Source organism: Chaetodon auriga, chromosome 11, assembly GCF_051107435.1.
Source record: "Chaetodon auriga isolate fChaAug3 chromosome 11, fChaAug3.hap1, whole genome shotgun sequence".
Taxonomy (NCBI): domain Eukaryota; kingdom Metazoa; phylum Chordata; class Actinopteri; order Chaetodontiformes; family Chaetodontidae; genus Chaetodon; species Chaetodon auriga.
In genome coordinates, this window is record NC_135084.1 from 24,314,900 (window position 1) to 24,338,517 (window position 23,618).

The following is a 23,618-nucleotide window of genomic DNA, read 5'->3' on the forward strand; positions in this document are numbered from 1 at the left end:
ATTGAGATTAAAATCAGACACATACAGCAGATTCATGTTTATTAGTGAACGTTTATTTCTGCACATTTATCATATGCCTGATCAGATTCAGTTAAGAAATGATTCTGCTCCAAAACATAAATCCATAAAATCTGTTCATGTTCACAAAATATTTATCTGTTAAGTGAAAAACATCAAAAATAATTAAGACTGGAGGCAAATGGGGGAAAAAAATCTTTGAAATCAAAGTTGAATTTTTGCTTGATTATTTTTTTTTCTTCATCAAAATCACATTTAAAATGATTAAATATTTCATATTTTCATAACCCAAATTTTCAAATTGAACATCAAAATTCAGATTTTCAAAATAAAGTCAGACATCAGAGTTTAGTATCAAAACGGATTTTTCCTTCACAAGGCACCGACGGTTTTAGTATCTTCAGTACAAGAAGTTCACAGCTCATCTGACATTTCATGCTTTAAAACTTGTTCTTGGAGGATTTAAGGCTGATGACACACACACACACACACACACACACACACACACACACACACACTTGTATTTATCAAACAGCTGAAGGTGAGTAAAGGTGTAAAGGTGATGTCTGTGTGCTGAATATGAAGCCAGGCAGCACTGTTAGCTTAGCTTAGCATAAAGACTGGAAATGGGGGGAACAGCTAGCCCTGCTGTCAGCTTCCTCTTCAGAGCTCTCTACAGTTTAATCACTCGAGGTGTGATGAGTACGAGGCCTGATCTTCATCTTCTCTTTCTGTGGTTTCCTCTGAGTTAAAGAAACGAGTGAAAACATTTTAACCGTTTTTACGTGACAGTAAGTCTTGTGAGGAGCAGAGGATTGTGGGTAAGCACAGAGGTGGGAGGCTGCTGGTTCAAATCACCGAACTGTCCGAATCGTTTGACTCTGGGTCTACCTGAGGAACGATGATGTCATCTGTACCTGAGGACCTGCTTGGTGGCAACAGACAGGAAGTTGTTCCTCCTCTCTACTGCTTCTTCTTCTCCTCTGCCTCTCCTCTCTGCTTCCTGTACTGCTTGTGGGCCTCCACGATCTCCTTGACGACGGACGGGTCGTCCAGAGTCGACACATCGCCGAGGTCACCTGTTGTCTCCATGGCAACCTTCCTGAGGATCCGCCTCATGATCTTCCCTGAGCGAGTCTTCGGCAGCCGCTTCACCACCTGAGAGACAAAGACAATACTGATGCCCGATTGGCCGACAGGTGTCTTCATGTCAAGATCAACGGGAGAGGCAGAAACACCTGGATACAGGTGACCTCATCACTCACTGCGGGGATCTGAGAGATGTTTGATGAAGATGATGAAGATTTTCTCTCTTTGTCCTTTTATCAGGACAGAAACGTCATGCCTGAGAATCTGAATATTCCATATGTTTACATGTTGTCATGGAAGCCAGGCACCTGGCCTGCACCTGCGTTTGTGTCTGGCACAGTCAGAGGAACGATGAGTAGAAACCAGAGTAAGAGAACGCCTCACCAGGAAGTGATCCGGGACGGCGTATTTGGCGATCTTTGTGGCTACGAGTTCTCTGAGCTGATGGATGATGGCGGCGGGGTCGTCAACAAACTCCTCCTTCAAAACCACGAAGGCAAATGGTACTGAGAGCACACACACACACACACACACACATATATATTTTAAACACATCTGTTAACTTCACTTTAAGTGTTTTAAGTGAAAATGGCAGCTGAATAAAATGACGTAGGAAGAAGGAAAGACAGGCAGACAGGCAGTCAGGCTATATGGCTGCATTCATCACGAACCTCAGTAAAAAAAAGTAAAAGCATTTTGTACTCCAACGTGACTCCTCATGAGTTAAATCTGAATCCTGAGATGCTTGATTGAGCCGTGTGACGCCCTGCTCACTGTCTTACAGGCTGTGCTGCCTCCTGACCTCTAGCCTCCATCACCTCAAACACCTCCACAGACACAGGACACACACACCCGCACACTGCTGTTCTCCACTGGTCAGTTGTGTTTACTTCACCTTCAATGAATGAGCCTTAAATCTTTCGTGTGGTCAGTTTCCTAACAGACCAGCAGGAGGCAGCAGGGTGTCAGAAATCAAAGCTCTGTACATAGAAATGACTTCACTGCTGTGAAACTAGATAAATAAATGAAGGAGTAATAACAGAAAATTATTAGAAAGTATTCTGATCATATTTATTGATTTAAATATGAATTCTTTATACAATAATTTCACTGAATTATTTTCTTAACTGATTGAAATAAAATTCACCAGAACAAAAAACCTTCAGCCTCTACGCCACCAGTCTCCTCTGTGCCTTTACTCTGAAAGAGCCACCTGACTCACATACAAACAGCACAGGGGGCAGCAGCAGAGGATGATGGGAGGTCAGGTCAGGTGTGTTACCTGTGTTTTAACTCACCTTCTCCTTTGATATCATGTGGGAATCCAATCACAGCTGTTTCAGGAACAGCAGGATGTTCATCCTGCGTCACAAACACAGAAACACACAGCAGTGTGAGTGTTGAGCTCTCACCTGATAAAGTACTGCTAGGATCACAGAAACACCCTCTATCATCACTGTGTGTTCACCGTATGTGGCGTCTCACCAGAGCGTCCTCGATCTCCGCCGTGCCCAGACGATGACCGCTGACGTTGATGACATCATCCATGCGGCCGGTTATCTGGTAGTAGCCGTCCTCTGAGCGGCACGCTCCGTCACCGGTGAAATAGCACCCTGACAGAAGCAAACATCAGCTCACGGACGGAGATCATGAACTGAATGACTGCAGAGCTTTATGGAGTTTTACTTCCACTGACCAGGATACGGTTTGAAGTAGGCCTCGATGAATCTCTGGTGGTCTCCGTAGATGCTCCGAGCCATCCCGGGCCACGGCTGGCTGATGCACAGAGCTCCAGTGACGGAGTTCCCTGACAGAGGTTCACCCTGACAGTCACGCAGCAGGATGTGCGACATGCAGGACAGGGACAGTTTACTCGTATGATGCAGCACAGTACGCAAAGCCACAGGTGGAAAACACACAAGTACCACAGCTGTTGGAGGAAAACTACGTCATGAGTTCAAATTCACCAAATTCACACATCAAAATCACATCTAACAAACTTCTTTAGCTTTAGCCTCAGTGTGTGAACATGATATCACGAAGGAACCGTTAATGTTGATTTTGAGGCATTTGTACTTAACATTTTCACATTAACACTCATTTTTTGACTTTAGAATATTTATCTGACAGCTTAATTTGCAGATTTGGATTTTACATTTAAAACATCTGTGAATTTTTGAAATGCCATTGACAAAACTACCCAACAAAACTCAATTCAGCTGTAACATTAAACATGCTGCTCGCACATTCCTGCATGTCAGACTCAGCACATTAATATAATAAATACGTATAATATTGTGAAAGAGGCATTAAATTTGAGGTAACAACTTGAACGCAGGACTTTTATTTTGACAAGCTGAACATTTCAGGATTGTGGTATTGTTACTTTTACTGTAGTAAAGGCTCTGAATACTGCTCATACCACTGCACAAAACAGTAAAACTACTCTCATAAAACAAGAGAGTTCAGGTTCACTTGAGTTAGTTTGATAAAATACGAGACACAACAGATCATCTAATGTCTCCTTCATGTTTCTTATGAGACTTTGTCAGTGTTTTTGTGTAAAAACAGCAGTTTTCCACACTGAGAATGAGGCCAGTGTTAAGTGGTACAACTCAAATCCTTCACAAACTGTCTATTAAACACGTGGACCGTCTTAATCAGCGGTTACAGTTTGTGTTAACGCTGAGAGGATTGCAGTGAAAGTAAAGTGACCCTGACCTCCTCTGAGGATGAAATGTGAAACTGAAGGAGGCCTAATCTAATCTAATCTACACTCAGTAACCAGTGATGATGAAAAACCCTCGAACGCCTGCAGATTACACGTCTTTAACGGAGGGAGAGAAATGAGGAAACTAGCGAATAATTAATTTGGGGTGCAGCGATCATCCCCACTGAGCCTCAAAGTCTGTTAATCAAAGCAAACAGATGCTGCTGGTCCTCTTTTAATGGAAAGATTAAACTGAGAAAGCGAGACGGGTCACTGGAAGGCTCATTTGACCTCTGACATCTACAGGCCAAATGGGGTTAATGAGACACAGAGATTGATGGGCGACTGAAGCTGATTGGAGGAGAGCTCTGATAGATCCTCGAAGTCTCAAATCAGCCTTCAACACGTGGTTAGGGGGCAAAATACAGCAGCGGCATCCAGAAAGGGTGGAGCAGTGAGACATAGGCTGCTGAACGTCCAAATCAGTGAGGAATAATAAGTAATTAATATGAGTAATGAGCAATAAATAATGAGTCGCATGATATTACGCAACCGCTGATGTCAAACGGTGCGATTGCACTGTGACCTGTGGAGTTCCTCATGGCTCAGTCCTTGGACCTTTACATGCTCCCTTCAGGGCACATTATCTTATCAGATTCTTGGTTCTTACTTTATTTTCTAGAGCTGTGTGAATGAAATCAGGGCCTGGTGGCTCTTAGTCTCCTGCAGTTCAACCACAGCCAAACTTCAAGGTAAAGCTCGACCTCTTTACATATATCATATTCCACTCATTACATCAGGGTCCAGGTACAGTGTGGTTTTATGGTTGTGCAGCTCTGTTTTCAGATCACCTTCTCTCCCATGAGAACCGGCTGGATGCCAAAGAACGGCCTCATCGCCATCGCCGGGATGATCGGAGCTCCTTCCTCTGCAGGACGAGGGGCGATGCAGACTCCACCGGTCTCTGCAGGGAGACGAGGAAGAACAAAAACCATTATTTCTACCAAAGAAGAGGACAGAGTTCCTCCACACACAGAGGGAGGGCTTCGCTCTTTGATGGTGCGTTCGAGTGCCGCTGGGTTTGTTCAATAAATATTTGATGATAAATATTTGACCAGGCATTAACACACCTTCAGACTGACCGGGCTGCGGGCACAAAGATGTGTTTGTACATGAGGCCACGTCCTGGAAGACTTACTGCTGATATCAAAGCCATCAGTCTGCAGGCCTGGTAGCGCCCCCTAGAGGCAACTCCAATATGAACGTGTCTACTTCAACCTCTGTATTTTTGGATATGCATAGATATCTAACTGTAAGTCAGCAACAACACTACCTGGTTCCTAACTCACATGTGACTGAACCAACCAATCAGAGGCTGGGCAGCATTAGACTCAGTGGATTATTGTAACTGCTTTAATGTTGCTGATGAAAATATCTAAACATGTAAATATGCAAATAATGAACTGTGTAAACAGTGTAAATTTTATTTGAGCAAATTAACGAATCAAATATATAAATTAACTGCACTTCTAAACCTTACAGTACATTTAAGTTACCTCTGGCTGCCACTAGAGGGCCTCAGACGTTGCTTCTATGTGCAGCTTTAATTTCCTTTAATTTCTTAATTTATTGGGGATCTTTCTCCTTTTAAGAGAAAGAAGCAGCTGGCAGAGAGTCTAAAGTCTGATTTAAAAACAACACACACACACACTCAGTGATTGTCGAGGAATTAGGTCACACACACTCACACTGCTGTCAGTGATCCTCGACGGTCTTGTCCGGGGGGGGGTTTCAGTTGGGGTGTAAGTGTGTTGAGGATTTGATCTTAATTCATTTTCTGCAGAGCTGCAGATGTTCTGCTGCTAATCGTTCAAATTAGGCTTAAAGCTTCAGTAAAGAGAGAATCAGACGGACTTACAGTCAGAGCCACAAACAAACTGACAAACAACAAGAGAGACGAGCAGACGAGGACACCACATGAGAGACCGTCCAGTGGTGCATCTGCAGTCATGTACAGCCTCATTTCTTCCACGTGGTCGTTCAGTTTCTCACACGATGCAAACTTGTCTCTGTTTTTGGAGACAGACTGAACCAGACTGTCGGATATTTCCAGATATTCACCGACACATGTTGAACCATGTGAGCGTTACGGCTCTGTGGATGCTAACATCCATCACTTTGTTCAGACTGAAACTTCCGTGATGAAACGTGGGATGAACTCTAATGACTTTATTCATCATCAGGTCAACACGTTAATGTGTTCAGTACTTTGACTGATGAGCAAACACCTGCAGAACTAAAAGACATTCCCATCCGCCTCAGCTGGACTGTGTTTACTGCTAGTTAGCTGATATTAGCATGCTAACAGGCTAAAGAAGAGATGGTGAATCATACCTGTTAAACATCAGCATGTTAGCGTTGTTATTTTGAGCATGTTAACATTTAGCTCAAAGCAGCACTGAGCTGTTAGCATGGCTGCAGACGGCTCGTTACTGTCCGCTAACAGTCCCACAGTTTTATAGATGAATTACAGTTTGTGGCTCATCTCACTTCATCGGTTCCTCTAAAGTGAACTTTATTGTCGTGGTGCAGCAGTGAACGATGGTGATTTCACGCAGACTTGTTAAACTGGACTTTATATGGCGCCTCCATGACTTTGATCTTACACTGTGCTACTGTTGGAAAGTCACTGTGTCACCATCACATTCTCCACATGACGCCTCCCTGTGATCAAACTCTGTGCTTTATGTTTTACAGTTTGATCATAAAACGACTCTTCAACCAAAATAAGGTGTTTTATGTCCTGTGAGGCTTTTATGAGTCCAAGTCATCCAGGAGCAACAGATCATATTACAACAACCTGATCATGTGACTGAAGGACTGTCTGCAGGTCAGGTTCTGCTATAATACGTCTGTGAGGACTCAAAGGAAAAACTGAAGCGTCTGATGTGCTGTTTTCCAGTAGCTGGTTAAAGCCGTGTCAGCTGATCTGTCGTCTGCAGGAAGTTGAATCTTTCCCGTCTTGTCTGGGAAACGCTGCTCTGGTGTTTGAGTGAGCAGAGCTTCACCTTGTGTGGTTTTTAAGTGTGCACTTGACTTATATTAAAATAAAGGGAAGGTATGGAAGGAAAGTTTATTTGTACAGCAGAACTTCACATCAGACAGAAAAGCATAAAGACAAGAAACACAAGAAGACGTGAAATGACTTTAAAAAGAGTAAAACAGAATGAAATAGAGGCGGATTTAACAGAAGGATCAACATCACAGCGCAGCTACAGAGTCTGATATGAATGGATTTAATGAGTTTGATCTAATTAAAGGCCAATAGAAACACGGTCAGCCTGATTCAGAAGAACCAGATTTACAGCAGACCTGCAGGTTTCTGACGGTTTGTCTCAGAGCTGTAGAGGACAGAAACTGGACGCTGTCTCTCCACGTTCAGTCTGGACTCAGGGCACAGTAAGCAGACCTGGTCCTAGACTGGACCGTTCACAACTTCAGACCATGTGTGTGTGCACTGATACTTAGGCATGCATGTTTGTGTGTCTCACCTGTCTGCCACCAAGTGTCGACTAAAGGACATCGTCCATCTCCAACCACACTGTGGAACCAGTGCCAGGCCTCCTGGTTAATGGGCTCGCCCACTGCACGCACACACACACACACACACACACACACACACACACACACACACACACACACCATTGTAATAACATTTTCGGCTGCTTTCGATTCACTTCATTTGTCTGAGGGCTGCAGGGACTTTTCAGATTGCAGTGGTCTCCAGTGTTTCCAGTGATTCCCAGGTTGGGCCGCACTGGCCTAAACTAGCTAACTTACTTTTGTTGATAATACTTTGGTACTTTTACTTAAATAGGATTTCAGTACTTTTACTTGTAATATAGTATTTTTATATTTTGGTATGAGTACTTTTACTGAGGTCAAAGATCTGAGTTCTCCTCCACTGACTTCAGATTCATGTATGTGACCTATATAGGAACACAGTTAAAATCGTTCTGATGAGGCTCATCAATACACTGAATATTGGTCTTTGCTCCGAGTCCAAGTCATGTGACAGGTCTAATACTAAACATGTGGCTGAAGTCCAGTTTGTGTCTGATTACTGAAGGAAAGTAATGAAATGTGCTGCATCAAATCTTATCTCAGAGTCAGTAACTGACGGCGGAGTCCAACCTGAGCACAAACACACTCCATCAGTCCTTTAAAACAACACAAAACACGCCTGACCCGATCCGAGTGTCCGCAGAGACGAGCGGTCGTACTTCTTCACCCAGCTCTCATCGTACTTCAGCAGCAGACGCAGAGCCGTCGGAGCGCCGTAGAACTGAGTGATCCTCAAACGCTGGACCGTCTCCCAGTACCTGCCTGAGGGACAGCATCCACACAGACACAGAGAGAGACAGAGAGACAGAGAGAGACAGACAGAGACAGACAGGGACAGACAGAGACACAGATGGGGGGCTGTCAGGAACACGGAAGAGGAAGAGTTGTGGTGGTGGTTCTTGGAGGTGAGACTCACTGATGGTGATCGTATGAAAGTGTCTTCAGTACGGAAGCTCATCAAAACAGGAAGTAACCCCAGATCACATTCAGGAAACACGAGAATAAGAGATTTTTAATTAGTCATCTCATATTAAATTTCAAAGCTTCCTCCTGGACTTCCTGAACCGAGCTTCAGCCGGCCGACCACAAACTGGTCAAAGGTCAAGCCCAAAGCATAGTGACAAAAGGCCACTTCCTGTTGGGTCAGGGCTGCGGAGGTGAGATAAAGTGGCTCCATTCTGTATCTGAAGGTAATAAAGCGACGTTAGCATCAGTAATGAGTAACCAAACGCTGCAGAGAGGCCGATAAAGCAGACGACGCTCCCGCTGTTCATTCATTACTGTGCCAGCCTATCAGACGGCTCCATGCTTCACGACCGTTTACGGAAACTGAAACGCCCCCTCACAAGGCTCACATCAGTAAACCAACAGGAAGTACATAAACCACCGTCTACCACACGAGGAGAGACTCGCTGGTCTGCCTGACAGAACACCTGGACAACAGGTTTCAGCTTTCCTCACAGACATGACAGCAACCTTTCCAGAACACCTGAACCTTTACCTGCGTTTCCTCCACAGGACGAAACCAGTGTCTGCTCTCAGGTGTTGGCCGACCAGAAGGTTCCTGCCACAAAATGTTTCCTTTTTCAATTTGAGGTGATTTTATCGGCCTGGAGCGTTCAACGGAAAGTGAAGCTGTGTGATTGGATGGTTGTTGGTGAAATGCACCCTGGGTGTTGTAGTTGACTCGTTCTCATTAACTTTGTGTTGTACAGTTTCACAAACATCACAAAGTGTCACAGCACTGAACGCAAGCTCTGGTTGGTCTGCAGCTCTGCTGGAGGTCTGCAGACGTCAGCAGGTCTCCAGTCCTGGATCTTACCTGGGTCCGGGTAAACAGGCGTGCTCTCAAACAGGACGGTGGTGGCGCCGTTACACAGCGGGCCGTACACCACGTAGCTGTGTCCTGTTATCCAGCCGACGTCCGCCACGCAGCCGAACACGTCGCCGTCCTGGTGGTCGAAGACGTACTGGAGAAATCAGACGACAACAGGACGAGGGTTAAAGCTGTTCGTAGATCAGAGCGCCTGAATGTCTAACAGCCAATCAAATGATCCCAAAACACTACACAAAAACTACTGTACCTATGTACATTTACTCTAGTGCAGTATACTTAGATTAGATTCAACTGTAGTGTCACTGTGCAGGTACAAAGCCAGTGAAGCAGTTAGTATCTAAGCAGAAGTACCATTACCAGTACTTCCTGAAGATATTATTACTTAAGTACAATTCTGGCATACTTGTACTTTGAGTATTTCTATTTTAGAGTACTCTACACTTAAACTCCACTATATTTCATACAGTTTTCACTTTATGTCACTTTGACACATGGACATGTTGGACCAGTTAATACAACATGATGCAGCATTATTAGAACCAAGTAGTACAAGTACTCAACAGTACACAAAGCAGAAGAAATGAACTCAGCCTCCAGCATCTACAAAGTCCTGCTTATATACTTGTACCTCATTTATAATGGGGTCATTGTGCCTCATGAGTACTCTTACCTTTGATACTTTAAGTTTAGTTCCTGATACTTTCATCCCTTTACTAAAGTAAAGTTTTGAATGCAGGACTTTTTCCTGTGAGGGAGTATTTGAACAGTGTGGTATTGTTACTTTTACTGAAGTAAATAATTGAATTTCATTACTGATGAAGTACTTTCTAATCAGTGGACATTAACAAAGACCAAACTACTCTCTAACTACCATCCTGAAGGAGACAGAGTCCTCTGATGATGTCCCTCTGAAGCCCTCATGGTCTCTCTCTCCGTCTCTTTCTCTCTCTCTGTCTCTTTCTGTCTCTCTGTCTCTCTGTCTTTCTCTCTCTCTCTCTGTGTCTCTGTCTCTGGCAGGGTCTCTCGTCCTGGCGTGGACCCAGCAGTCCTTGTCTTTTTCAGATAAAGCAGCTTTTGTTCTGTTGTTTCATCCAAACGAGCAGCGAGTCAAATCGTTAAGCTGCTTTAGAAATTAGCACTGATAAATATTTGGCAGTGATGGCGGGGGGGCGGGGGGTTTATGTTTTTACTCAATTATCATCGTAAACATCACGTCAATCCCTGCAAACACACACACACACGCAGAGGAAGCAGATGTTTCTGCTCGTCCATCACAGCGAAGCTAATTTAAAGCTTTCTGAGGCAGATTTGGCCTTGGGGCCGCGTCCTCTTCGTCATCTTCGTCCCCCTCGTCCTCCTCGTCACTCTGAGGACAAACAGCAGCGTCTCTGTTTGGCCTGTTGTGTAACTGCTCTCCTTTGTCTTTGCTCCCTCATTAAAACACCAACACGACCCAAATGAAAAGCGTGAGAGACAAACAAACAGCTCCAGTGTTAAAGCCGGCGGCCGAGTTTCATTCCAATCACACTGATTTCAAAATAAAAGTCCAATCCAATTAATCCAGATAAATTTCACTGAAGACATGAACTGACTGTGCCTGCTGTGAGTGCAAACATGGAGAGACAACAGAAGAAAGACGAGGGCAGAGAAGAGGAGCAGACAGGGTGAGGACATGTTGACGGTGAGGACATTTTCCTCATTTTAGGACAGACCTTCAAAGGGCTGTTTGAGGGTTACGACTTGGTTTTAAGGATCAGGTTAGAACTAGGTTTAGGTTAGGGTTAGGGTTAGGGAATACATCATGTCAAAGAGGACAAGGACAGGAGCACCTGGTGTGTCAGGGAGGTGTACAGCAGGTATCCAGCCTGTGTGTGGACGATGCCTTTAGGTTTCCCCGTACTTCCTGATGTGTAGAGAAGAAAAAGAAGATCCTCACTGTCCAGAGGCTCCGCAGGACAGACAGGAGACTGAGAGGACATCACCTGCAAGACACGACATGTAACTGTACCACAGTCAACAGGTAGCTGTACTCCTGTTAAGAATGACTGTGATTTCTTGCAGTGTGTAATTCACATCTCATGCAGCACCTTAATCAGTCGTCTCCAGCATGTCTCGGTAAGTCAGGGAACATTCATTGAACAGGTGTGTCCTCAGGTGTCTCACCTCCTCCAGGGGGACGTCCAGCTCTCCCATCACAGCAGGGTTGTCTGTCCTCTGAGAGACGAACACGTGTCGGACGCTCGGGCAGCTCTTCACCGCTGCGTCCACGGTAGACTTCAGGTTGAAGAGCCGGCCTCCTCTCACACCTTCATTACAGGTGACCACGGCTTTACACTGAGCTGTCAACACAACACACACCTGCTTCATTCACACCTAATGAAAGAGCCTGATTTGACTCACAGCTGCCAGGCGTCTGTTTACTGTAACTACACAAAAGAGCTGGAAGCTGGAATGACCTCCACTGGTTTCGGACACTGGTGGTAAATATGTTTCTACTGGAAATATGACACGTGAGGACACATGAGCAGCTCTCTGTATCAACAGGCTGAAATAATGTCGGCGATGAGGGAGGCTTAAACACATCTCATTAGTGCACCTCAAGCCCTTTTCAACAGCAGGAACTTTTCCCGGAACCTTCAGGACTTTCCACCAGAGGAACCAGGCTGTTATTTTAGAGAAACAGGAGTCAACAGTGTCTATCAGTTGAAATGAAGCCAAACAGTTGCTCGTATCTCACACAAAAACAGTAAAACTGCAGTTTGATTGTTTCCTCTCACCAATATTCTCCTCTTTAAACCTTTGAACTTGTTAAACTTGCTGTAAACCTTTAAATCTCAACAGAGTTTGGTGATAAAATATCTTCATTCATGAATGAATATCCAGAAGTCACAGACAGAAACCTGTTCTGAGGCTGACCTCTTCTCACCTGATGCTTCAGCTGAACGTCCAGGTGATCACAGGTAAGTTAAACATGATGAGCTCTGACTCGAACTGAATGGTTCAATTCTGCTGCAGACAAACTAACAGGGTGAAAATGAACCTCAAATGCATGTTAGCTTCCTTCATACAGCAGGTCATGTCATGCTTAAATAGCATCAGGCTACCTCCAGGGTTTGAGACCAGCAGTCAGTGTCAGCAGCTGCTCGGACTTAGCCTCATGCTAACGTTAAGTTTAGTTTCATCATCACTGAATTAAAATGGGATGCAGCTCATAAGCTAGTTCTTATGCAGAGATGAAATACTTACAGGAGACAGGTGTAACTGTTGTGTAGCTAACTGATGCAACTAACAAAGCTAACGTTAGCATGCTAATATCTGAGCAGTTTAGAGTAAAAGAAGTGATAAGGAGGACGGTCGACATACGTATGTAACCTGAAACTTGATAAATGCTGTTTAATAAAGACGTCGATCATAACATTTTACCAAAAATCATTTGAAAAGATTTAGCTTTTAGCCTCTCATCGTTTGGATGTCCTGCTAGCCTGTGATGCTACAATGACTTCCTGATTAGAGAGTTGGTTGCTCTTGATTGGACAGTGCCCCAGAGGTTTCCTAGCAACAGATTTACACTAAAGTCTTCCCTCGATCACCACCCTCCAAACTTTACATGTTCAGTTTCAGAACAATTGATCAACAGGCTGGAACAAACACCACAGCCTCTCACAACCCTTTACATGGTCTCATCCTGGTTCTCCCACTTCTTCCTCAGCTACATTCCCATCATGCTCAGCTTCTCCTGCTGCTCAGCCAGCCGTAGGAATACCATGTTTGGGTTTGAGGGCAGCAACTGTTTCCAAAACACACAAGTCCTTGAGCAGCGAGTCTGACCTCCACAGACCTGCTTAAACTAACAGCTACTGAGAGCTGCAGCTCCCTTCACACCTGTGGTGGGTGGAGAGGCTGCTGGGTAGAGTGAGGCACTTCGTTCTGACACAGTTAAAGCCTCAGTTCCTGTTCACACAGTGCGACACTCTATGAATGCCTTTGGAACATGATGGAAATCAAATATGAATAAAAGCAAACAGCTCCTCCCCTCAAGTTCCTGCAGGTGCGACCTTCATGCTGCTGAACAAATGAATGAAGGTAGTTTCACATGAGCTTGTGACTCAACATAAAGTTTAGTCAAAGTAGGGGCAACTGCTTTGACTGGAAAATTACCCTTAATTGAACAGAGCTGTAGATAAGATTATTTAAATACTGGTTCAGAGCCCCACACTGTGACCACAGGAACCCTAACAAATGTTTGACTGCAACCGACATGTTTTTTTACACATCTGATCAGATGTGTTATCTTTGGCAAATGTTATTTTCCCTTCACGATGGTCTAAATGGTGCTCCAAAACTTTCCTCACAATGTCAAGAATATAATACAGACAGAAAAAAATAACAAATCATATTATTAAAATTTAGACTTTTGCCCTTAAACAGTCAAAATGGTCCAGACTGGTTTAAAAACACTCATCCTCTAAGAGCAAACAGTTCTTACACACAGATGGCTTCACAAGTTATCATCACTTGCAAATTGCAGCTAAATTTGCGAGTCCTACAGTCTTCTTACATGTCACAAGTGTAGTGTTTCTTTAGGTTAGTTACATTTTAAAATTTCTACATTTCATCTCAATCAATCCACTAGTTGTTGAGATATTTCAGTCTGAACCAAAGTGGTGGACTGACAGACACACTGGCATTGTTATCCATGGAGCCACGCTGCTAGCATGGCTAAAAAAAAACTCCATGAAACTACTCTTTGTGGGTTAATACTTAAACCTGAATTCACTCATGTTTTTCTTTTCTTTCTTTTTTTTCTTTTCTTTCTTTCTTTCTTTCTTTCTTTTTTTTTTTTTTTTTAGCATTTTGGAGGAAGGAGAACTGTTATGTCAGTCCTGTATTCTCTCTCTTTGAGAGAATGTGCCACAAAAGCAAAACTTGGAGCTAAAGGTTCAGACTTTGCAGGTTGTGGCAGAAATGGAATATAGTATTCATAGTTATGTTTTAAGTAGTGTATAATCACCTGAAAATGAGAATCAATGTGTTTTTGTTACCTTAGAATGAGCTCTAAGGAGGGGTGTTCAGTCGGTTGTTATATGAAACCTCACCACTAGATGCCACTAAATCCTACACACAGATCCTTCAAAGAGACTATGAAGCTCCACAGGATTGCAGCTGCTGATGCGGCCCCAATAAAACTGTTATGAAGTGAATATGAAAATCCCCATAATGTTCCAGGTGGAGGAGGACTCACCATCCTGGATCCTCCCTGCCAGAGCCTCTGAGCTAAAGCCAGCAAAAACCACGGTGTGCACCGCACCGATACGGGCACACGCCAGCATGGCCGCCACCGCCAGCGGTGACACTGGCATGTAAATGGCGACCCTGTCCCCCTTTTGGATCCCATGGCTCTTGAGGGTGTTGGCGAGGCGGCATGTGGTCGCCAGCAGCTCTCTGTTGGACAGACAACGGAACACTGAGATTGATGGTGTTGTTAAAGATGATAATTCTATCTTTATTGTGGCACCTCGGAATTTTCTATTTGTTTGCCAACCTTAATTCTCTTTGTGACAAATGAAAACAGATAAATAGTTTAGAAGTTATCAAAGTCTTTAAATCATTAAACATGCACTTATTCATCACTTAAAGGTAACTTCTGAATGTCAGTTGTATAGAAATATATTATGTAAAATAAATTATACCATAGTGACCTTGAATTTTGGTCATTCTGATGCCAACTGCAGTTTGTAGTTTTTCATTGCTCAATATGTGACTGTTAAACTTTACCAGCTGAATATATGCCTTTGGCACAGACAACAATACAACATTGATTTCAAAAAAGTTTGAACAGTGAGTCATGTGTGTGATATCCTTTATCGAATCAAATGTTCACAAACTGATGAGGTCAAACATCAAATATATTGTCTTTGTTCTGTTTCCAGTTGAGTTTATGTCGGAACGGATCAGCAAGTTATCACATTGTGTTTTTCTGTGAAGTTTTTACGCAGCGTCACAGCCTCTTTTTGAATCAGTCGTACAATCGTTTACATTCATGTTGCTATAATGACTGTGTTCTGTGTTTCTGACTGAGAAAACTTTAATACAGCATACTATGGTGATAAAAGTCTGTATCATCTGCATGGGAGGTTCATTCGATAAACATTAGTATCATCTGCATAGAGGGAGGATACAAAGAACTTATCACTGAGCAGATTTCTGTCTGTCTTTCAGATTAGATGTTTCCAGATTTTCATACCTGTAGGTCACCTTCACCTCGGTGCCAGGTTCGTCTCGCTCCCAGATCAGAGCCACTCGGTCTGGATGTTTCTCTACATGGACGTCCAGACAGTTTACTGAGAGACAGACAGGCAGACAGACAGACAGACAGACAGACAGACAGACACAGCAGTGCAAGAACAGAAAACCATTAGACACACAGTGTTTGGTGGTCGGTAATATAGTGTACACATGAGTTCCACTGAGTTCAAAATCGACCAAAAGAAAAATAATTGTAAATTATTTTGACAATCCATTCATCATTTTAAAACTTCTCTGAATCCATCTTTAGATTGTGAGGTTTTTCTTAGTTTTCTGTTTACTATCATAGCAAGCTAAATGTTTTTAGAAGAAAAGATCACCTCTGAGCAATTGACGGGCATTTTACAGACCTTATTATCAATTCATCTGTCAGAGGAAATGATAATAAAGATAATCTTCAGGTGCATCCCCACTGTGCTGTATGTGACACTACAGAGCCCCCAAAACCTGTTTTCCAAGTTTCATGTATGCACAAATTATCTGGTTCTCACCAGAAACTGGTTGAAAAATGTTTGCTTTCCAACCCTTTGTATGAAACAAAAAGTCAGAAAATATGGTGCATCAGTGTTTAAAGACCTTTTCGTATATCACACGAAAGTGGAAATGTTCTTCCCTAAATTGTGCAGTATTTTTCCCTGTATCTTGTAGTTACTGATACAGTACGTGTCGTGTGGAAAAGTACCATAAACACACATCATCTCAGTGTTGGCACATGATCCTGACGAAAACTGACTTCATTTATGCCGTGATTGAAAATGAATCCTAAAATGGATTTAAGACCGCAGATCCAGTTTGTGTCTCACACAGCAGGTTTACAACATAATTTATGTAACAGGAGAAAAAAAATCCCGCTCTGTCAGATCTGACACAATACAAATCACCCAGCTGTCAAATTGGAATATTATTGGATTATTATCAGACAGGAAAACAACAGAGAATAAAGACACAAAGAAACTGACAGTCTCTATATACTGACAGTGTATACAGACTGTCTGTATATGTGTGTGTAGACAGAGACCGTCAGCCACAGTGTGAGAAGGAACGCTACCGCCGGTCCTCCATTCCAGCAGCTGTCAGACTGTTTAACTGCAGCATCATTTAATGTTGATGTTGTTTCTCATCACAACATCCTAAACCTGCTTTTTGCATTACTCCAGTATTTATGCCATCATACGCTGGTATCATTACATCAGAGCAACTTGTCCTGTGCAATATATGTGACAAGGACACTGTATTTTAGACAATATTTTTCATACTCATGTACATGCTGTAAATACCGCCTTCTGTAGTAGATTTGTATCTTTTCACCTAAAGTTTATTTTATTTTGTATCTTTTTATTGTAATTTGTTTTACTCTTTTTTTACTCTGCTGCTGTAACAAGACAATTTCCCAAACGTGGGATCAATAAAGTCTTATCTTATCTTATCTTATCTTATCTTACATACTGGCTGTCTATATATTCTGACTGTGTCTACACAGTGATGGTCTGTGAGTACAGTGAGTGTGTTATAATATTCTAAAACAGTCTGGACTCAAACCAGTGTCAATCATTTCCAGTCAAACTGCGTTCACTCACAGCAGTTTTTCTGAAGTCTTCCTGAGTCCATGTGTTCATCGCCTTCATCCAAACATGTGTTCACAAAGTGGTGAACCTCGCTCCATCCTCGCCTGTGAACGACTGAGCTTTTCCAGGACGCCCCTTTCATACCCAATCATGATACTATCACCTGTCACCTGTGAGCCGGTTTACCTGAGGAATGTTCCAAACAGGTGTTTTTGGAGCGTTCCACGACTTCCCCAGTTGTTAGTTGTACTTTTTACTTCACTACATTTATCTGACAGCTTCAGTTTCTTTGCAGGTTCAGATTATTAAAAGAAAACGGAATCAATTAATAAATGATGTGTTATTATAGATGAATCAACCCAGCAGAACATGAAGCCATTAAACTGAGCTCCACATTAAACTGATGAACACATGAATGCATCACTAACTAGAATCCAGTGTTATTGAATTAGATCTGATTCTGAAATGAGCCATTTTGCTCAGTTAGTGCTTTTACTCTTTGTACTTTAATTATATTTTGATGCCAGTACTTTTGTACTTTTATGCAAGTCGCCTAAAATTTTGGACGCAGGACTTTTACTTGTACCAGAGTATTTTTACTCTTTTAGTTTCTGACATCACTTAAAAATCTAAACTTTTGTGTAGATGATTGATTCACGAAGGTTACGGAGCTGTCATCGATAAGCGGCATCATGAAGGCTGGAGCTCTGCAACAAATCACATTCACTCCCGGACAAACGCGCTCTTCTCATGCGACAGTGACATTGATAACCGGACAGCTGATCGATTACCGGACGGCTGATTGGTAACCCGTACTTGTGCATAATCATCTCTCACCCGACACGTTGAGCTTTCCTCCCAGGAACCAGCTGATCTTCCCGCTGCTGAGCTCGCAGTCACGGACCCGGTGGAACGGTTCGAACCAGCGGAGTCTATCAGTGGCGACGGATCCCCAGAAGTGGTCCGGATCGGTGACCGAGAGCCTGTACAGATCCCGATGCGACAGCCGGGACAGCTCGGAGCTCCAGGTGCCCGGTGGAGGTGGCGCAGGCAGGGAGGACAGACGCCTGTGCTGGCCCGGGCCGGTACTGGTCTGAGCCGGTCCCTGGGTCCTGTAGCGACTCAGGAGGGTCCAGCAGAGTCTGGTTCCCCTGCTGCTGTGAGCAGCCATGTTGCTTCTGTGCATCCACAACTGTGACTGACACACCTCTGTACAAACAGGACCTCTCTGTCTCCCTCAGGTGTCCTCAGGTGCCTCAGGTATGGAGGAGCGTTAGTGCCAAAATGTAGGTTCCAAATGATCACGTGACTGTCCAAACAAACACATTCATGTTTTGTCATTTTCTCCTGGAAGGTCTTCCTGTCTCGTGGATCTTCTTGCAGGTGTTCAGACTCTTCTTCACACCCACAGGTTTTGTTGTCTGCTGTCAGCGTTTTTCTTTTAGGTGAAACTGATTTAAATCTAATGTGTTTCATACAGGAAGGTTTGGATCAAACTCACTGTGTAAACTCAACTGTCAGCAGGTTTGTTTCCATCAAGCATCTGTTTTATCTGGATGACTCTCAGGATTTTCAGTTTAAATTTGGATGAAATGTCAGCAGAGAAAGCAGAAAGCGTCACCTGCTGCCTCTGCAGAAAGGTTTGATTTGAAAGCAGCCATGTTCACTGAGCCCATCTCCTGGTTTGAGTCTGAAAGAAAAATGAAGCCATCAGAAATGTGGATTAAAAAATATCAACATCACCCTGCAGGTGTAACAAGTTTCAGTGTCTTAGGGATTAATGGAAAGAAGAAATCTCACAGCATTCGTGTAATCACGATAAGTGTCTCTTTAAAACGATCAAATTTAACCAGGAGCACAAGCAGAATTAATCAGAAAGTTCAGATTTAAACTTAGAATAAGATCAAAATGAAGAAAATCCTAATATGTTTATTATTAAAGCAGCCTCCTGCTGTGACGCCTGCTGCCCCCTACAGGTCAGCTCATGAACTGCAGGTCAAATCTGGATCAATTGGTTTAATCAGTTTTACATTAATTCATGTCATGTTAAATTTCACATTTAAACATTTCAAAGCAACATCAAATAACTGATGAGAAAGAAATCACAATAAAATTAAACTAAGTGGAGTTGAGCTCCTCTTCCTCACTCAGTCATCAGCTGATGAAGGCTGTGTGACAGGGCTGACAATTTTGTGCTGTTACTGAGGTCGACAATGAACTCAAATGGAAACAAAAACAGTAATTATATATATGAAACGTCCATTCTAATCTAATCATAAAGCAAAATAAACACTGGAGATGACAGATGAGTCCAAACAACAATGAAACAATGAAAAGAACAGAGAGTGATGCTGGATTTCATTCTGTTTTATTAAAGCTGTTTGTTTTCACACTGAACCCTTTAAGCAGATTAAATTAGTGTTGGTCGAACCTGCTGCTGGAATCAGATTAGTTTGTTGTTTGTTTGCCATTAATGATGAAGTTCATCCAGCGGCTGAAAGCAGCCTCACGATGGTCTCCGCTAACCGTTACCACAAAAATACTTCAGTACTTTGACTTCAGTAGGATTCTGAGCGCAGGCCATGAAGTATTTGTATTTGAAGCGTCTGAACACTTCCTCCACCACTGGTGTGAGTTTGTTGTTGCTGGTTTCCAGTCAGAACCAGTGCTGCTGTGCAGTGACCTCTGACCTCAGATCTGCGGCCTCTTTGCGTTCACGTGAATATCTCTGACAGACAGATTCATTAATCTGTTTGAGCAGCAGCTGATGGGACATAATTCAGATGATAAGTGATGCTCGTCTCTGTAATCCAGCAGCCTCTCACTGTTTATTTTTCTACAGATCAGAGGTCAGATTAAAGGATGTATACAACGTTTAATCCCACCTTTGTGTTTGTACAATAGATTTAATCACCTTTACGTCCTTTAATGATCCTCAGTTAATCTGCTGATAGAAGACAGAATCAAACACAACAGATCTGATCATCTGATGCAAACGACCAAAACATCATTTCATCCCGTTTATTAAAGAGACGCTCCACTGAATCTTTAAATGTTTATTACACAAGGAGGGGATGCTCAGGCGTCCGCATACTTTCGGCCGTATGTCTAACCTGGCAGAGTCTGATCGGAGGTGAGCGTCTGCCTCTGCTGCGTCTGCTTCAGGTGAGCTTTGGTCTGCAGGTGAGCCTTCAGGAAGGTGAGCAGGCGGAAGTGTTTCCCGCAGTCGAGGCAGCTGTACGGCGTCTCTCCGGTGTGGATGCTGCGGTGCCTCATGAAGCTGGTGGCCAGGTTAAAGCTTTTGGAGCAGAGGGTACACCTGTATGGCTTCTCCCCGGTGTGGGTGTACCGGTGGTCCCTCAGCAGCTCCTTCAGACGGTAACTCTTCCCGCAGATGTCACAGTGGAACGGCTTCTCTCCCGTGTGGCTCCTCTGGTGAACTTTAAACTGCGACGGGTTGGGGAACTTCTTGCCGCACACCTCGCAGGTGATGATGGTGTCTCTGGCCGGCAGCTCGTCGGCCGGCAGCTCGTGCGAGTGTTTGCTGATGACGTGGTTCCTCAGGCAGCGGTAGCTCTTGCCGCAGATGGAGCACAGCTGCCTCTCTCCGGTGTGGATCACCTGATGGCTGCGCAGGTTGGCGGCCTGGGTAAAGCCCTTCCCGCAGGTGGAGCACCGGTGCGGCCGGACCTCCTGGTGCACCAGTTTGTGGCGCGTCAGGTGGCAGGCGTGGTAGAAGCTTTTCCCGCAGACGTCGCAGATAAAGGTCTTGTCGAAGTGGGTCATGCGGTGCGTCTTCAGCACGCTGATGCAGGAGTAACCCTTCCCACAGATGTCGCAGTGGCAGGTCTTCTCTCCGGTGTGTCGTGCCTTCACGTGCAGGTTGCGGTGAGCTTTGTGGTTGAACCTCTTGGGGCAGTAGTCGCAGGGGTACGGCAGCAGCCCGTGCACTTTGATCTCGTGTTCGCGCAGTCTCAAAACGCCGCTAAACGGCGCCGCGCACACCGAGCACACCGGGTGAGACTTCTTCTCGTGGTCGGAGAGTCGTTCTGCGTTTGGAAACAGCATCCCACACTGTGAACACTGGTGGTGAGTTTCTGTCGTCTCTGCAGTCTGAGACGTGTCGCTGGCTTTTGTCCACCGGCTGCGGCGCCTTTTCCTGCTGTGCGCTGCAGAGACTCCACCCTCCACTGCTGAGGTGGCGGCAGGTGGCGGCGAGGATGGCAGAGCGTACTTGTGGTCGGTGAAATCCGCCTGAAGGGGAAGGGAGGAAGAGGAGGAGTCCTCGCTGTGCAGAATCGTGGCTTCACCTTTCGTTTTATTTTCACCTGTAAAATAGAACAAAGAGGTTGAAATTCGAGTTAATGACTCTGATGACTGATTATTGGTTATTTGTGTCGATCTCAGCTTTTACACAGTTCATGTTACAACGAACTCACTGTTAGCATTAGTGTTAGCATCGCTCTCCAGTGACACCACCAGACACTTAGAGTTGACAGCAGCACTCTACAAAACAGAAGCAGTTTGTCAGTGTTCAGTCGTTCAGAGGATTCTGATGGTCGGTGTGGATTCAGTCACTGACCCTGTAAACCAGGATGTAGGTCTGTTCTGTGGGCGGCGGCTCACCACCGCCTTCTTCACCTGAAACACACAGAAAGTACCGAACAACACTCTGTTACTCAGAGCTCAAAGTGACACCTTCACAATGTTTGTTTAGTCCAAAGCTCAACATCATTACAATCACATTCAGATCATTCAAAGGAAAAGCTGCAAATCAAACGTCTGAGAAGCTCAAACATCAAATGTTTCTACAGCAAAAATCACTGAAACATCATCACAATAGATGATCATTCATTTTCCGTCAATCCACTAATTGACTGACTGATGGTTTCAGCTACACTTGTATAAACTGTTGGAGTTTAATTTCTAACAAAACATCAGATTTTATAAACTCTTCATATGTTTGTGTGAAAAAATTAAGTGACTAAAACTGTCAGATAAATGTGGTGGACGAAAAAGTACAATATTTCACTCCGAGATGTGGAGGAAAAAGTGACATGAAAAGAAAATACTCAAGTAAAATGTAAGTACCTCAAATTTGTACTCGAGTACAGCAACAGAGTTACCGTTGAAAACCTGCATCAGCCCACCGCTGTGGAAACTGAGCAGACCTGTAAGACCCCTGAACTGAACCCGGTGACACTGCAGCTTCTCTGTATGAACGAGGCTTTCTGTGCTCTCAGCTCACCTTCAGCTGATGTCAGGAAACATTCGCCGCTCTCATCACACTCAGGTGGATCCTTCAGGCCTCCCGGAGCCTCCTCCTGCTTCGCAGCGTCCACCTCAACGATCTTCAGGATTTTTTCAACAGCTTCAACACACAGACTGTCCACCAGAGCGCTGAGTTTTTCCTGAGAGAATGACAAAAACCACTCAAGATTTGCACATCAGAGCGAGTGACAATCTACTGTTCCTGTGCTTCTGTTGTAAAACCTCACAATGAATGCTGTTCAGATATCCATAAACTAATTCAACCCTTAGGACACAGAACTACTTGTTGCACAAAAACATGATTTCACACAGTGCTTTACAAAAACAGTGTTTACAAAATGCTGCTCAGCGCAACCTGTGGACCACAATATCAAGCAGGCAGGATAGTTTGCTGATAGCCAAAGCATGAAGCCGACTGGCTTTTAACAGGAACACAGCATCATAAGTCGAGTCAATTACCATCAGGTCTACAGTTATTTAATATGATTATTTAGCTCATGGTGAGACCAGCATCGCAGGCATCATGGCTGAGAGAAAACACTGTCTGACACGAGTCTTTACGCCTTAAAAGCTGAACTCTTTGTTATGATCCTGGATCATGTTTAACACTGTATTTAATTTAGCTAACAACCTGAAAAAACTTCAGACGATTTTTCAATTGAGTTTGGTGTAAATATTTGAGGGCTATGCGTGTTAAGTCAAGCTCTTATCTGTCCAATATTATAAGAGTTAACGTCAGAATTCGTAACTCCATCGCTCTCGCACCTCCTGTCGTCACACCGGGAACCTCTGGAACCGAAGGAGTTAATGTCCTGTTAGCTGTTAGCTAGAGTTAGCCACGGTAGCTTACCTCTGTTTCTGGATTTTGTTTATTCAATGAGACTTTCTCCGCCGCGGTAAAAATCTCCGTCACCACCGCCTTGGCCAGGTCAGTCACGATAAGCGTCAGTTCATTTTTAAAAGTCACCAAATCGACCATATTTCACAGTTCGCGCACTTAGCAGTCGGCTAGCTTAGCAAAGCACGGGTAAGCGACTAATGTGGATAAAGGAAGTGACGTAGTTGTCTCGTCCAACGGTAATAACTTCTAATTTAAAACTTCCGGCTGCTCTGGAGCTGATAAATGAAAAAAAAAAAAAAAAAAAAAGCTTTTGGGTTTTATAACAATATTATCTTCTAACTTCAAGAATATAACATA

General features: G+C 43.8%; 2 protein-coding genes across 3 annotated transcripts; both read right to left on the reverse strand.

The window, feature by feature from the left end:
* Nucleotides 1–33: 33 nt before the first annotated feature.
* Nucleotides 34–18,384, reverse strand: acss1 (acyl-CoA synthetase short chain family member 1). Its single transcript, XM_076743693.1, has 14 exons — nucleotides 17,987–18,384; nucleotides 15,523–15,619; nucleotides 14,521–14,720; nucleotides 11,442–11,617; nucleotides 11,108–11,260; nucleotides 9,264–9,411; nucleotides 8,066–8,203; nucleotides 7,369–7,461; nucleotides 4,669–4,781; nucleotides 2,804–2,930; nucleotides 2,593–2,720; nucleotides 2,406–2,469; nucleotides 1,492–1,613; nucleotides 34–1,176 (listed from the first exon to the last, which is right to left on the reverse strand). Exons 1-14 carry the CDS (start codon nucleotides 18,333–18,335, stop codon nucleotides 982–984), a joined length of 2,103 nt encoding a protein of 700 aa, XP_076599808.1. The 5' UTR covers nucleotides 18,336–18,384; the 3' UTR covers nucleotides 34–981.
* Nucleotides 18,385–19,502: 1,118 nt separating this feature from the next.
* On the reverse strand, nucleotides 19,503–23,478 carry LOC143327813 (uncharacterized). 2 transcript variants are annotated; one of them, XM_076742323.1, is made up of 5 exons: nucleotides 23,271–23,478; nucleotides 22,398–22,560; nucleotides 21,732–21,790; nucleotides 21,589–21,655; nucleotides 19,503–21,477 (listed from the first exon to the last, which is right to left on the reverse strand). In XM_076742323.1, exons 1-5 carry the CDS (start codon nucleotides 23,397–23,399, stop codon nucleotides 20,258–20,260), a joined length of 1,638 nt encoding a protein of 545 aa, XP_076598438.1. In that variant the 5' UTR covers nucleotides 23,400–23,478; the 3' UTR covers nucleotides 19,503–20,257. The 2 variants fall into 2 exon arrangements, with proteins under 2 accessions (XP_076598438.1, XP_076598439.1); XM_076742324.1 differs by lacking the exon at nucleotides 21,589–21,655 and having other exon boundaries at nucleotides 19,503–21,403; nucleotides 23,271–23,448.
* Nucleotides 23,479–23,618: the final 140 nt, after the last annotated feature.

What these genes read in the sequence shown, in the direction of transcription:
- LOC143327813 (XM_076742323.1), bottom strand. Translation starts at nt 23,399, where the DNA reads ATGGTCGATTTGGTGACTTTTAAAAATGAACTGACGCTTATCGTGACT. An exon ending in AACAAAATCCAGAAACAGAG is followed by an intron (nt 22,561 to 23,270) that starts GTAAGCTACCGT and finishes TCATTCTCTCAG; the next exon opens with GAAAAACTCAGCGCTCTGGT. An exon ending in TGCTAACACTAATGCTAACA is followed by an intron (nt 21,478 to 21,588) that starts GTGAGTTCGTTG and finishes TCTATTTTACAG; the next exon opens with GTGAAAATAAAACGAAAGGT.
- acss1 (XM_076743693.1), bottom strand. Translation starts at nt 18,335, where the DNA reads ATGCACAGAAGCAACATGGCTGCTCACAGCAGCAGGGGAACCAGACTC. An exon ending in CTACTTCAAACCGTATCCTG is followed by an intron (nt 2,721 to 2,803) that starts GTCAGTGGAAGT and finishes TGCTTCTGTCAG; the next exon opens with GGTGCTATTTCACCGGTGAC. An exon ending in CGGAGATCGAGGACGCTCTG is followed by an intron (nt 2,470 to 2,592) that starts GTGAGACGCCAC and finishes TTTGTGACGCAG; the next exon opens with GATGAACATCCTGCTGTTCC.